General features: G+C 32.6%; 1 protein-coding gene across 4 annotated transcripts in view; it reads right to left on the bottom strand.

Annotated features, from left to right (window-relative positions):
- The window catches only part of LOC143235017 (GTP-binding protein Rhes-like), a 51,256-nt gene extending 36,769 nt beyond the window's left edge, over positions 1-14,487 (bottom strand). Inside the window, exons 1-2 of one of the 4 annotated variants that reach the window (XM_076472729.1) lie at positions 14,162-14,487; positions 4,963-5,757 (exon numbers count right to left, since the gene is read on the bottom strand). In XM_076472729.1, coding sequence (XP_076328844.1) covers positions 4,985-5,668 — 684 coding nt within the window. In that variant the 5' untranslated portion in view covers positions 5,669-5,757; positions 14,162-14,487 and the 3' untranslated portion in view covers positions 4,963-4,984. Of the gene's footprint in view, positions 1-2,636; positions 5,758-14,161 lie in introns of those variants that run through there. The other 3 variants (XM_076472727.1, XM_076472728.1, XR_013018893.1) reach the window with 3 other exon arrangements.
- Between the last annotated feature and the right edge of the window lie 2,165 nt (positions 14,488-16,652).

Raw genomic sequence — 16,652 nt, 5'->3', positions numbered from 1 at the left:
AACTCAATATATTAAGAAACCAAATAAACACAGCCACAAAACTATGTTCACCCGATAAAATTAACGATGAAATCAACAAAATAAAACAACATTTCATCAACGTTAATAAATTTCCTCAAAAAACCGTGGAAAAAATTATACGCACACACCTACACCAACAACAATAAATCCTAAGATACAACAAACTACAAAACCTTACACTGATGCATACCATATGTTCCCGACATCAGCGAAAAAATAACCAACATTTGGAATAAACTTATAAAAAACACAACATTCCAGTAAAATTCAAATTTATTCAAAAACCAGGTACAAAACTAAAGTCCATACTATGTAAAAATTACAATGACAAACACAACACCAACATAATTTATAAAATACAATGCAACAACTGCCACGACTTCTATATCGGAGAAACAAGGAGAAAATGGAAACTAGGTTCAAAGAATACAAAAACACCTTTACACGTTTTTGAACACTGCAAATCAAATAAACACAACATAACCATAGAAAACACTCAGATACTAAGTAGGGAAACAAATATAAACAAACGCAAAATCAAAGAAGTCACACTTATACAGCAACTAAAACCAAAATTAAACCACTATAAAGGAACACCTTTACACCTGTACTAATTAATAACCTGACATCCACCTGAACCGCTCCCTATAATCTCGTACCCTTTTATATTTTCGTCCCTAAGACATGTATCCAGCAACGGTCACTTGAAACTCTCTCTTCCTTAACCTGAAGATGTTCTATGCTTATCAATAAAAGTGCTAATACCCATACCAGCCGTTCTACGATACATAATCATCGTGCGGTTCATTTAGAGAAATATTCAACACAATTGGGGAAAAGTTAAATTTATCACAAAAAAAAATTGCATGAGATTGGATTAGAATAAAAGCTAATGAAATGCCCTATAGTTCATACGTAATTAGTTTCCTCACATTGGTTATGTCTCAGCCAGAGTTGGAGTTAGCAGTTCAGAACTAAGAACACCCAATTGTGGATTAAACCTGCTTTAAGTTATAGTATTGTGTTACCGTTGCTAATGGCCAGTAATCTATATATACACATATAATAGTCAAATGTCTTACTGTCACGTTCTCTATTTCCAGAACGGTTAGCGTTATATATATGTAAATGTATACCAAAATGATTCTTTTTCAAGAATTATTCATTTTCTTGCAATTCTTAAAATTTTATATCGATATCAATATCGGTCCGTCAGTCTTTGTATGTGTTGAACGGCTAATCTGATAAAACCATATTAAAAAACAAAAAAATAAAGTTTTCTGCAAGTAAGTTTCACAAAAAAGGACTTTCTCCTTCGACTAACTGAAAAAAAATACACCCAAAAAGGAACATGAACGGTAAAACACATATAGAAAGGAACGTGTTTGGGTACATGTTTAATATTGTTTATTGATATAATGTACTATTTTATTAACATGGTTTAAGCGGAATTGAATATTTTCCCTTTTACACTTCTTATATAAATTATAACTGTTAAAAAAACGTTAACTTCGGTAGCAGTATTTTCTGGTGATCAGTGAAATAACAAATGAAGGTAGCATACAGCGGAAAAACTCCTCGCATCTACTCAGCAAACCTGAGCGCTCTGTTGTGCTCTTATTGAAATGCCTCCCGCTAGTAAAGCGGTAAATCTACGGATTTACAACGCTTAAATGAGGGGTTCCAGTCCCCTCGGTAGGCTTGGCAGATAGCTCGATGTGTCTTTGATATAAGAAAACACAGATACAAAAATAAACTTACGGAAATAATACATGGAAAGACAAAATACGGTTGTAAACGGCCCACTATATAAACATATTACATACAAGCTATAATCCAAGGCAACGGGCTGACCGCACAGTTTTTTGTTTATTCAGCACAATTTTAGGAAATTAACCGTTAAATTGTTTCAATGGGCATCTAGTAGTACTTCATATTCCTCTGTTACTGAATTGCATGCAAAATCGCACAGTCACATGACAAGGCTTTCCTGGTGTGTAATTTATTACAAATTGTATACCTATAGAAATATTTATTCAGTTGACAATTCGTCTATACAAGTAAGTTCAAGTGAATAAATATTAAAAAACATATTTAAGATGATAATGTTCCAGAGTTAATAAATAAATCTATTTATTAGAACACTCTTTAAATTTTTGTGCATCATTTATTACTCTACCGGTATATATGAGGTGCAATAAAGTGTCATGTATCAAAAAATGATGAAGTTAAAATATAACTGTACAGCTGAAAAAAAATACATAGAAAAAGCTCTGGGGAATATTTGTCCTTTATTAACCTGAATAACTAAAGGTGAGAGATTAGTACCCACTTTGCTTTGTAAGATATATTAGGGTAATCACACACTTTGTTTTATTGATCTCTAGGGGGCCATAACCACCTTAATTTTGACATTTCTATACTGGTAACTTTTATTTTTTATGTTCTAACGTAAACTCACAAATTGGTCATATGTTGACGAGAAAATAAAAACATTTTAAACGAAACGAAATATTTGGATTGATTATTGAAAAGGTTCATGAATTTGAATTAATATGTTCATTTTAATATCAAAAATGGTATGAGTTGACCTGTATGCAGGTTTGGTCTCATAAAAGATGTTGGTTGTCTTGATGAAGACGTAACTTATTTTTTAGGAAAGTTTTACAAAGAAAAGATATTCATTCTTAAGACAAAACACGCTAGTAACTACATAGTAAGTTACGAACATAATTTAAGCTTTATTTAATACACAAAGTACATGTACAGTACAGTCAACAACAAAAACAAACTTTACCATTTTCACTTACACATAAAATATCGCAGGGAAGGCTGTCCCACCACATTATTTTCTTCGCAGGGAAGGCTGTCCCACCACATTATTTTCTTCAAATGTTTATTTTCTAGTGTTAGTATTTAAATCTTTTAGAATTTTTGCTGAATATCACTGTGTCTGAAACTTAAAATACTAATGTTTTATTTGTAACACAAGGAAGAAAAATACAGAAAAAATTAAATGTTCAAATATCAAAAGAAAAGATATATAATTTAATGGAAACAAATATATACGTTAAGAATGCCTAAAAACGAAGTGATACACGATTTTTCAGATATGTGCAGTTTTCATTTATAAATTTTTGTTAAAGCAGATGTATTGAAGAACGACTGTACATTTTTAAATGTTACATCTTCCGGTCAAACTAACACTGTGTCTACTTATGCAGCTTAAGGTTGGAACTTTATTCTAGTGTTACAAAAACAAATTTATTTCGCAACATTTGAAGTATTACATTTATAAATCATGTGAACTTTGGTTATCGAGAGACTTTTGACAAAACAATCTAAAAACAAGCCTATGGACGCCGAGTTAGTACTTTAAATGATTGTTTGTTTGTTTTCTGAATTTCGCACAAAGCTACTCGAGGGCTATCTGTGCTAGCCGTCCCTAATTTAGCAGTGTAAGACTAGAGGGGAGGCAGCTAGTCATCACCACCCACCGCCAACTCTTGGGCTACTCTTTTACCAACGAATAGTGGGATTGACCGATCACATTATAACGCCCCCACGGCTGGGAGGGCGAGCATGTTTGGCGCGACTCAGGCGCGAACCCGCCACCCTCAGATTACGAAGCGCACGCCTTAACGCGCTAGGCCATGCCAGGCCAACTTTAGATGAACTAAGTTTTATACAAACATAAGAATTATGGGCAAAATATGAAAATTTACTCGAAAAGAGAATCACTTTACCAAGCAATCTAAAGATGAATTTACACCAAGCAACCAAAAACCAAGTTTTTGTCAATTATCTAAAAATAAATATATCAACCAATCGAAAGAAATAAGCTTTTATCAAGAACGAAAGATTAAGCTTACATCAAGGAGTCTAAACGTAAGCTGATATCAAGTAATCCAAACAACTTTTTATGAAACAATTTAAAAGTAAGCTTATATAGAAAACTTTTATCAAACAGTCTAAAAGCAATTTCATTTCTAGGAACCAAAAATTTAAGCTTTTCGAAAGCATATATTAAGCAACCTAAGAATAAGCTTTCATGAAGAAACCAAAACCAAAAGGCAAGATTTTATCAAGGAACCAAAAAGTAAATTTACGTCGAGCGATTTCAAAATAATCATATATATTGAGACCCAAAAGTAACCTTGTAGGAAGCAACCTAAAAGTGAGTTTATAACAAGGAAGTTAAAAATGAACTTATATTAGGCAGTCTGAAAGCTTATATCAAAAAAATTAAAACTAAGCTTAGATACAGAGATGCTGTATTCAGCAATCTAAATAAAACAAGTTTTCTAAGCTTTTATTGGATTATTTCCAGAATAGTCTATCATATAAGTTACTATAATTATCATACTAAACCTTCATTGTTTCAAAACTGGATTGAATGTTTTCCTGTTACGCTTACTTATAAATTGATAGCATCTGTACGTCACGAAGAATAGACAGTCAGCTGGCCACAACTAGAAACTCCAATAAAATATCACATCACGTTTTTCGAACATAATCACGAACCAACTTATCGTATGTTGAATGACCGTTGAACAGACTTTCCAGGCATACATTTATTCATGAAGAAACCGAACGTTAATGCAATTACAACTTAAAAGTCCATTATATATAAACCTCTCCCTCTGCATGTCATGATAAAATTCTACTGGAAATTTATAAGCACATCCGAGTCTGAAATAAGAACGAGCAATTAAGTTATCGTGATTACATTAAACGCTTTCCTCCAAATGTTGTTGTCACAAAAAGAATGTTGTAACAGATTCAAATAAATAAATCACAATGTCTGGAGTCACATGTATGCGAATTCTACCTGATATGCATTAAAGATTTTAACCGAGACAGTAGATTCATGCAGGAAGGACTTAAATATTTGAATTTTTTGCAAGGAAAAATACAAAACAGTGAACGAGAAGGTATTACCTACTGCCGTTTTGGTGTGTATTCAGGAGAGAGCGCAACTGTGTCTTTTCATAAGAAACTTTTCCTTGATCTTTGGAGTAGAAGAGAATACTGGGAGTGAACGGCGTCGTTTCTCTAAAGCTGGGCTCAAATCGTATGGTATCTTGGCTTGAACAAGAAGTTCCTTGAAAGTTTGAACAACGTTTAAATTATCTTTGACTGAACACTCCACAAAACCATTTTCCCAGTCTATACACGTGACGGTTTCGGCAACCTCTCGTCTGACCTGGCGTTTCTGTTGAAGATCATTTTTGTTTCCAACCACAACAATTGGAACCCCTGCTGGGCGGATTTCCAAAACAAAATCATGCATTCGACATATTTCTTCAAAGGACTCGCTGTCGTCGATGGAGTACACCAGAAGTACAGCATTACCAATCTGAATAGCCAGTCTTTTCATGACAGGAAATCCACAGCTTCCACTAGTATCCAGGAGATCCAGAGTTAGAGAGCAACCACCAACGTTGAACTCACCACGGTGTAGTTCTTCTACTGTGGCGTTGTAGTCAACAGGAAAGACTTCATAGAGAAACTGCTGAATGATGGAAGTCTTGCCAACTTTAGTGGCACCCATGACAACAACACGGTAATACTCTTTAGGTCGTTGTTCGCTGTTTTCAGCAATGTTGCTTACAGAAGGAAGTGTAGTTATGTGAGAATTCGGCATCTTTCACATTAGGAAAGAAGACGTAGTGTTACTTATTATAGAAATATCAGCTTCTGCACAGAGCAGTGTGTCCTTTCTGGAAAGAAAAACTAACATATTTGGTAATATAAACAACAGTTAGTCCACTGATTTTGTAAAGTACTGACTAAAATATGCAACTATGTAACTTTATGTTAAAATATCACAAGTCAACGTTTACCTGTTACCATAAAGTTATTTTCATTCCACTGAATGAAGAACGTGAACTGTGACATGGCCCCATAGTTAACAGGTAAAATACACTTTAATACATTACTGGTCGAAATGTGTGAAAGATAACAATGAGAACACAAGGAAAGAATGGTATTTTATTATGAAGTCTTTCGTTAAAACCAATAACTAATAAATAATTATGTACATAACCGAACAGCTCGCAAGGCTACTTTTAACAAACGATACAAACATAATCTTTTAACACAAAAACAAACAAACATATGTTTTGTTTGTATGTCATGTCATGTTACGTATAAGGAAATTTTTCCTGATCTACAGAGTATATCAATAATCCAATTTGTATTGTTTGAAAATATACCGAATTCAAGAATGATAAGATAGAATCGCGCATATTCTATTTCGAGTTTTAAATGACACCTTGATCTAGTATTATTTGCAGAAAATATTATAACGTACACGATCTCAGCTTTCACATCCTAATTCGGTGTTGTAATGAGAATTCACACCCTAAAGGCGCAAATGGACAAAAACTATGCAATAAGTGCACATGAAAAGTAAGTATATGCATTGTTTTGTTACGTTACTCTCTAACACCATTTGCGGTATGATTCTACGCTTTCTTTACATTTCCATTTAAGAATGAGATGGTTTGTATCTTTTGTTTTAGAATTTCGCGCAAAGCTACTCGAGGGCTATCTGCGCTAGCCATCATTAATTTTGCAGTGTAAGACTAGAGGGAAGGCAGCTAGTCGCCACCACCCAACGCCAACTTTTGGGCCACTATTTTACCAAGGGAGAGCATGTTTGGTGGGACGGGGGTGCGAACCCGCGACCCTCAGATAACGAGTCGAACGCCTTAACACACCTGGCCATGCTGGGCAGCAGATTGAGATGGAAAATAACACAATATTCTCTCATTCACAGAATTATACAAATTTGAAGGAAAAAACGTAACAAGGAGTATGAAAAACCCTTTTTCTATTCATGATCAAGTGATTCATCTTCTCAACCACTTCTGCATGGTTATTGGAGCTATGTAGAAACGTAATCTCTGTTGATTCACATGCACCGTATAAACCAAGTAATTTTTGATTCACAAATATATATATACCAACTCACTTGTTCTGGCTGGTTAAAATCTAAAATATAAACTTGATATTTTCTAGTTTAAGAATCTAGCCTCGTTTGCACGATATTTAATGAGCAAATAATTTGAGGATCAAGTGGTGCTAAGAAAGAAAAGTTAAATAAATAGTTACGAAGAAATGGAGAGATAAATAAATATACAATTTTTAAAATGTAGAAGTGAAATAAAGAGACTGTAAGAAACAGATCAGGTATATCATCAATAATAAATAGAGGTTATATACATAACTGCTATAAAGGAAATAAAGGTTAATTATATAACAGCTGTATATATTTGTATAAGAGATAGAACTTAAATTGCAGAAACTAAGAAACAGAAAATAAATATGCATTTGCCACAAAGCATAAATTAAATATGAAACTATTATATAGAAACCAAAAGTTAAATATATAGGTGCTATATACAAATGTAAAAAGTGCAGGTTAAATATGCAATTGTTGAGAAGCAGAAATTAAATAAGTAACTATTGTGAAGCAGGAGTTAAATAAGTAACTACTGTGAAGCAGGAGTTAAATAAATAACTATTGTGAGGCAGGAGTTAAATAAGTAACTATTGTGAAGCAGGAGTTAAATAAATAACTTTTGTGAGGCAGGAGTTAAAGTAGTAACTATTGTGAAGCAGGAGTTAAATAAATAACTATTGTGAGGCAGGAGTTAAATAAGTAACTACTGTGAAGCAGGAGTTAAATAAATAACTATTGTGAGGTAGGAGTTAAATAAGTAACTACTGTGAAGCAGGAGTTAAATAAATAACTATTGTGAGGCAGGAGTTAAATAAGTAACTATTGTGAAGCAGGAGTTAAATAAATAACTATTGTGAGGCAGGAGTTAAATAAGTAACTACTGTGAAGCAGGAGTTAAATAAATAACTATTGTGAGGCAGGAGTTAAATAAGTAACTATTGTGAAGCAGGAGTTAAATAAATAACTATTGTGAGGCAGGAGTTAAATAAATAACTATTGTGAGGCAGGAGTTAAATAAGTAACTACTGTGAAGCAGGAGTTAAATAAATAACTATTGTGAGGCAGGAGTTAAATAAGTAACTATTGTGAAGCAGGAGTTAAATAAATAACTATTGTGAGGCAGGAGTTAAATAAGTAACTACTGTGAAGCAGGAGTTAAATAAATAACTATTGTGAGGCAGGAGTTAAATAAGTAACTACTGTGAAGCAGGAGTTAAATAAATAACTATTGTGAGGCAGGAGTTAAATAAATAAGTGCTAAGAACTGAAAATTAGATATACAGTTTTTAAAAATACGTTAACTATTGACCAACAAAGAAGTAGAAGTTTTACATCCAACTGGTAAGAAGTAGTAGTTGAATTAATAGTTGTTTTCGAACGCTAGATTTTAATATAAATTTGTAAACTTACCAATGACCCGTCAGAAGCAAAAGTTAAAAATATAGTTCATAATAGGCAAATTCCACTGTATAAATACTGAGAAACAGGACTTAATATCAGTGTTATTAAAGAGCGAAAATTAATGTATAGCTTCTCAGAAGTAGGAGTTAAATACAAAGTTTGTAACAAGCATGAGTTAAACATAAAACCGCTAAAAGTCAGAAATTAAATATACAGTTATTAATAGACAGAGGTTAGACTTACATGTAACGAGAAGATAATTGTAGAGCTACAAAAAAAAATTGCCGTTTTCCCTACAGTTTGATAAGCAGAACGTAAACATAAAATTGTTATAAAGCAGAATTTCAATTGATAATAAGAAGCGAAAGTTAAAGAAGCTGTTCTTAAGACGCATAAATTAAGTATGCAAGCAATAAGGACTAGGAAAATATATATTTATACTTGCTAAGCAAATGTGCATAAGAAATGAATGATATGTAAAAAGTACCGTTAAAATAGCTACAACGTGACCGCTATAACGATTGGTTAAGATATGTGAGATTATGTTTGATTGGTAAAAACGCACTATAAACTTGAAGTATGTGTTTTTCTTATAGCAAAGCCACGTCGGGATATCTGCTGAGCCCACCGAGGGGAATCGAACCCCTGATTTTAGCGTTGTAAATCCGTAGACTTACAGTTGTACTAGCGGGGGGCAAACTTGAAGTCCGCAAAGAAAATGGCTCAGCAGAAATAGCAGAAAAGAAACTGGGTCATAATTAAAAAACAAATTTGTATTTTAATCGTAACATTTTATTAAATTAAGAACAGAAATGATAAAGAATCTTCTTCTCGAAACTTGTTGAAGCACATGACAGTGGAACATCAACATTCATACGATTATATTTTTGTGATGAATAAGTATCAGACATATCTTTCATTTGCCAGTGGCGGCGCCAGGATATTTTCGTTGGGGACGCTGAGGTAAACTGTGGAGGGGCCTTCTCAAAATGCCATCAATATGAAGTATAGATGGTAAATTATAATAATGTAAATACCAAGGTACATTTCAGAAAGGTGGGCTATTTTGAACTGCGTTTTCAATGCAGTTTTTATTGGAAACTCATACTATGATTAATAATTCATTATTACAAATTAGAAATAATCTGTTTATGAAAATATGCGTATATGTAAAAGAGGAAGCTCACCTAAATTCCACCCAAGGTAATACATAATAATAAAGAAAATCAAGATTAGCTTAGATTGAACATTTGATATACCATTAAGAGTAAAGCTACAAATCAAAAGAAATATAACATAAAGACATAGTTGACATAGCAGAAACGAATTATCCCATGTGAAGTTAATACACTCTGAGGAAAAGTAAGGTCACAATTAGCCTAACTATCTTTCATCATGTTGTGTTTATAGTCAATATTACTTCAAAACAATGCGCCTGTTCTGGTGATTGGCAGCAAATGTGTCTATAACAGTATCAATATCGAGTTGTTTTGCCCTCCTGGAGTTTACTGATATGACAGCAAGGTTGCTGGTGCGGTTGTTACCACTGCTGTTGCGCAAGTATGTCTTAAGAGGCTTCAGACATGTGAAACTTCTCTCACAGGCAGCTGAAGTGACAGGTAGGGACACAGCGATGCATACAAGTTTGTGGAGATCCAATGAAAACTTCAAAATTCATTCTAGAATTGTTTAGAAATATTATTTGTTCAGTTAACATGTAAGGTTATTATCTAATCATAAGTATAACATTAATTGGATTGTAAGTCACAATTTTAAGTGTATGCCACAATTATCACAATTATCAGTACAGTTCTGGATGGCTGATACACAATGCAAAATGATCTCACAGAGGACACAACACCAGCTAAATGCTTCATAGTTTTGACCTATACACAATACACTTATAGATGCATGCTGTGTTTTACTTTTCAATAAAAGATAAATGAAATTAATGGGTAAATAGCTGTGAAACCTTTTGTTTATCAAGTAAAATCCCTGATGATCTGTTGTAACTTGAAATCAACGTGGTTGTCTAATCTTCGTCAAAGCTCAAGATAGAATGGCATTACAGCGCACGAGTTTCAGTGCATTCAGTACGTTGCTATGGGACGCATGACACATACTTTCGTCTCAATGAAGACGTTGAGTTCTACAGATCTGTCTCTTTGATGTTAATTGTTAAGCAACAACGACGATTGTGTTTTCCATATTTTATGAATATATGTAGGTAACATTATTGGGGGCTGAGGGGGACTTGGCTCATTTTGGGGGGCTCAACCCCCAAGCCCCCCTTGATCCCGCCACTGTCACGTGCTCAAATATTTTGCGACCTTACAAAATGCTTAATGCTGACTGCGATTGATATCGTTCCAACGATTCGATTAAACAAAAACTCAAAATTTGATTGGTTGGAGAAAATCAATCTGAAACTGTTAGATAAGTCACAAACGAATAACCCGCCATATAAGCATCGTTCATGATGAATATTGTTGTTTTCTACATATATACATTTTACAGGATTGATTATTATGAAATATAAAATGTCTCAGAGAAAATTAATTCAGTCTCAATATCCATTTCATAAAAAGGTTTTAATGCTAAAAATAGTCTGTCTGATATTCTGAACCTTCTTTCAACAAGTGACAAATAGTTTCCAGGAATACAAGAGAGTTCTTGTTTTAAATTGATAAATCCATTACCTTAATTACTTTATTTACCAGATGTCGAGGCTTGACGATTACATATATGAAGGACAGTTTCCTAACCTACTTTGTAATTTCCGTTATTACTTTAAAACATTCTTGATGTGAAAGTTGTTTCATCTGATATTATTCTAAAATTTTATGCGTAATTAAATATCGTCATGTGTTTTGATGAAACATTACAACAAAGAACAGTTTTTTCATATATCTTGTCTGTATTTTTAAGTCCCACCTACATATAGATATTATTTTTGAAACGGGCAATCTTTCTAATTTTTTTTTACGGAATTCTAACGTACAAGACATTTTTACACTCTTCGTAAAAAATATTAAACATATAATATTTTCAATCCAATAGATATTATTAAAATAAATTTCTTTATAATTTTATATTTGTAACAAAAACGTTTTTTAAGGAAAATATTAATAATACGACCTAGGTTTTGAGACCCAAAATAATGCATTTTAATTTAAAATGCAACAAGAAAAATATTACACAAAAAATGAACCAATGTATTTTTCTCTTAGTAACTACGCAATATAAATGAACTATATCTAATAAAATTAAAACAGGATAAAATTATAGATTGGCTTACACATTCACACAAGTAATAAATTATTTTCATTCAAGTTAAAACAAATAATACACTGAATATTAAGCTGAAACAGTAGAGAAATAAATGCACAACTGTAGTATTAGAAGTACAAAAAAGCGACGCTTTGAAAGGTTCGTAAAGAATAAACAATACAATAGCTTACCGAGTAACTACAGTAGAAGAGAGAAAACAACGTAGCATTCATTAAACTAGCAGAAATAAAACTGAATATCTTGTGTTAATTTAGCTTGGGAAAGAGAAATAAAGAAAGCCATTTGAAATACTAGAAAGGAATGAAACAATGCTTTAGGTAACATAGTAAACAAATAAGAAAACTAAGTAAATATTGTTAATATATCAAAGAAAAACGGAATACTCGGAGTTGAGAAACATGTTGAATTCAAAAAATATAGTAATAATGAGGTATCAGTAAATTAAACAAAACTGGACGGTGTGAACAAGGTATCTGAGAAACTGAAGTACATTAAACTTAAACTGTAGGTGCAAGCTGCATTAAGTTATGCTACGGTGGAAAATTAACATGGCATAGGAAGAAATAAATAGTATTCATGATGTGAAGTAGAAAAAAGGACTACACTGACGTAAAAAGAAGAATCTGAACATGTTAAAGTATCGCAAAAATTAGAACGTAGGAGAGAATGAGTTAAACAGAACACAAACTAAACAGGATACATGGAATTAGAAAGATAATAGATACATTTAGTACGTGTCTCAGATGAAGAAGTTAATAATTAGTTAAGGTAGCAAATATATAAGAAAACAAGGGACATTGAATACATGTATCAGATGCAGTGGGTTACAGTAAGTGATACGTTTGAATAACACTTGAATAATAAAATAGGTTAGATTTTGTAAGTATATCGAAAGAAGAAGAATATTGTAAATAATCAGTTTAAAAACCATGTAAGTAATGAAATGCAAGTACAAGATTAGTAGAAGAAAAATTGCACATTGAATTACAGTGGCAGAAGATGGTATGATTTCTCTAAATTAAAGTTTGGTTCATAAATATAAAAGCATATTACAAATGGTTCATTTAGCATAGTGAATAGTAAACCATTTCTTTAATACTTACTACAAATAAAAGGAAAAAACTATAGTGAGTTCATAAAACAAAAGAAAATAAAAATATTTATAAACAGAGTGCAATTATTATCACAAGAGAAATGTGGGTCAAGTAGTGTCAAAGAAGCGAAGAAACAGGTTTGTTTGTTTGTTTGTTTGTTTGTTTTGAATTTCGCGCAAAGCTACACGAAGGCTATCTGCGCTAGTCGTCCCTAATTTAACAGTGTAAGACTAGAAGAAAGGCAGCTAGTCAGCACCACCCACCGCCAACTCTTGGGCTACTCTTTTACCAACGAATAGTGAGATTGACCATTACATTATAATGCCCCCACGGCTGAAAGGGCGAGCATGTTTGGTGTGACAGGGATTCAAACCCGCGAATTACGAGTCGAGTGCTTTAACCACCTCGCCATGCCGGGCCTACGAAGTAACAGGAAAACAGGTCATAGAATGCAAAATTTGTGATTCATTTAAACAGTTAAACATGCAATGTAAGAGGTAACCGTATATAGATAGGGGATTCATTTCATGAACGTAAAGCAGGCTATTAGCAAAGATATGTACTAACTTAGGAAAAATAAAATAAAATAGCCGTGTGAAAAGAAAGCAAGGTACATAAGTTAGAAACAACGAGCAGATGAGAATGATGAAAACAAACTAAACATTTTATGCAAGTTGCACGAGGGAAGAAAGCAACATACTTTGAAGGTGTTTCATACTATACCCGCTGATCAATCGAATTGTGCCTAGAGTAATGTGTTTAAAATAACTTACATAACTTTACATCCAAGTTCCAGTTACATTCAGCACATTGTTCTGCTGCATTGCTATTTATGATTTGGTTTTCCTTTTTGTTCTGCTGCATTGCTATTTATGATTTGGTTTTCCTTTTATATATATATATGATTGTGTATGTGTCATAACTTTACATAAAGTTACGTTAATACAATAAATAAATAATTAGTGTTAAAATACATAAATAAAATTGTGATAATAATCCTTATTCTAATTCTTAGTTGTAAATAATTCATATAAAATTCATAAAAATTACACTTTAGTAACTTAAAAATACTTCACACCACATAGTTGTTGTTCATGTAATTTGATAATATAAATAGCGTTTCAACCCTTTAAATATTTGTTACGTTCTAGTCGGCCAAAAAAATAACTCGTACTCAAGGGAAAGTTTCATCTGATTTAAACTCAGCCGTTATAGTGTTTTTTAGATATTGTTACATACAATTATTGACTTTTACTCGTATTTTATTTGGATTGAATATGAAAGTAGTTTCAAATGACATTGAGTATACTGTGTTTTACAAGAGAATGTTTAGTAAAAAAACGTTTTTGAAGCATCAAAAAAGTGAAATATTAATCTTACATACCTGATTAAAAGGTCAAAATGGCAAACTTCTGTTAGTTGGCACATTCAACCGTTGTTCTGATGTTTATTATGATTGCTGCAGATTTCTCTATTAAACAGAAATCAGCAGACCATTTTATACCAACCAAGCAACAGACAAGCAAGTTGCCCGGGAGAACGTGCAGTGGGAGCTGAGTTGCGCATGTATTACAAGTTCCGTAAAATTCGCTGCTGGTAGGCCTGGGAAAAGCACAGGGAAGAATATACGGCGAGCAGAAAATCATTGGGTAAATTAGAAATCCGCGTTGATAAAGATTGTTGCTTAGCGCCTGCAGAAAGTACAAGCATGTGCAATAATTGAAGTGGAATTTTCATTACTCAATACTGGCCTCCGCGAAGAGCTATCATGATAATTGAAAGTGAAAACAGTGAAAACATGATAAGTGAAAAGAGTAAGGTTTCCGACATAAAAGGACACGTGCAATAATTTCGTGTTATACTTGAATATGCCAAAACATATATTCTGTAACGTTAAATTGGAATTATCAGTAAAGTATACAGCAGATCAGTTCTTATTAAATGTTGTTCAGAAAATAATAGAACAATTACTGCCATGATTAACTTTAAAACAGCACTGTGTTATATTTGGCGAAAAAAATCACAACAAAAACATGCAGACAGTAAACAAGGGCACCTGTAGAATATTACAATCCAGGGCCTTGTAACCGTGTGAGGAATCTCAAGCGGAATAATAGTAGTATGTGAAAGTGAGTTCATGGAACACTACTATCCAAGTAAGTGCTTTGACAAATCATATGAGGAACATTTCGCAGGCAGATAAAACTTGGACTTACAAGGAACAAGTATAAGTAATTATATCGCGGGCTGGAGGAACGTTATTATATAAGGAAGTGGTGTAAGAAAAATAGAGAATAATTATAGGTAATACACGTATGAAATGTTATTATATCCTTAAGTAACTTTTGGGAAAAGTTCAAAAGGGAACAACAGTGTAGTAACAGAACGGGTCTATGTAATTAAGTTATCTGAAGGATGACCAGGAAAAATCCTACTTGGAACAGCAAGATGGAATAAGATGACTTATGGAACACTACCATGTCAGGAAGGGTTGTAATAAATCATATAAAAACAACAATATAGAGAGTAAAAGTGCAGACCTATGGAATGCCACTATTTAACTAAGGAAGTTCTGGGAGAAAAATTACAAAAGAGGGATTAAACATTACTGATTGCTGATTTATAATCCTTTCATCCACAATAATAACCTAAAATACTTTAGGTGTTTGAGTACTATATTATCATACGGTTAGAATTAACTATTCATAATTATTTCTATACATAGAAATCTCAAAATTATTTGCACTACACAGCAATAAATGGTCTAACGTTATTGTACTGATTAGCCGTGAAATCGACGAAACTAGTTTATTGCAAAGGATGTAAGTTCTTTCCTGACGAAGAGAAATGTTCATCAACAAATTACCAGCTATAATATATTGATACACAGATGCATACATTAAACTAAAACAAACGTAGATATTAAAAATAAACGTAAAACAATAAATCCATTACATATATTACATATATGAATTGATAAATAGTATATTAATTAGTTAGTCTGAAATTTCTAACTCACGATTTAGGGACGAAGTTCACTTTGCAGAGATTATCTGAAGTTGAACGGTTTATAATAATAGAAATCTATAAACGTTTCTTGTCAACATCTGTAGTTTTCCGATTAATAAGCGTTAATCACAAATATAGCTACCAAGGCTTATATTATATGGATTGTAGCTAACAAACAATATATATCTGTAGTTTTCTGATTAATAAGATTTTCAAGCCTTCAACGAAGTTCGAAAACACGCTAGTAAACCACATATTGTTGATTCTTCCTCTCAAGAATCTTCTACAAATTTAGTGAACAGGCAAGACTTGTGTAATGCACATCCAACAATATACGTCACATGCATGAAAACATATGTAGGTAATAAACTAAATATACAACGGGTAAATCCGTTACAATTAACTCAGTGTTTGTGAGGCTTTGCTTGTTTATGGAATGTCATAATCTAAAACAATGTGTGGTATTCAACATCATTTCAGCTATAACAACAACAAACCATGCAATTGGAAATAAGTTCGCAAAACATGAAGCAGTAAAAACTTGTTACACAGGTAAAATGTTCTTAATATATTCGCAAAACGAAAACAAAAATAGATCCACCGACTTAGCAGGATATGAAAAATAATATATAGACCCAAAAGTATGCCATTATCAAGAAAATAAATAATAAAACTTGGAAAAATACACAGTATCAAAAAGATTAATAAATCACACTCCAAGAAACCAAATGGTTTCAGAAGGCTGAAGTTTATTTATCGGGAGTGAATTGAAAGTAAAGGAGAAGTGTGAAAGTTAAGTGACCCTGAAGTGTTTATAAGATAATTTTAATGAGGAATATGTAAAATATAACAGTGAATTTTTGTTT

This window comes from Tachypleus tridentatus, chromosome 12 (genome assembly GCF_004210375.1).
Source record: "Tachypleus tridentatus isolate NWPU-2018 chromosome 12, ASM421037v1, whole genome shotgun sequence".
Taxonomy (NCBI): domain Eukaryota; kingdom Metazoa; phylum Arthropoda; class Merostomata; order Xiphosura; family Limulidae; genus Tachypleus; species Tachypleus tridentatus.
This window is presented reverse-complemented; position numbering and strand designations above follow the sequence as displayed.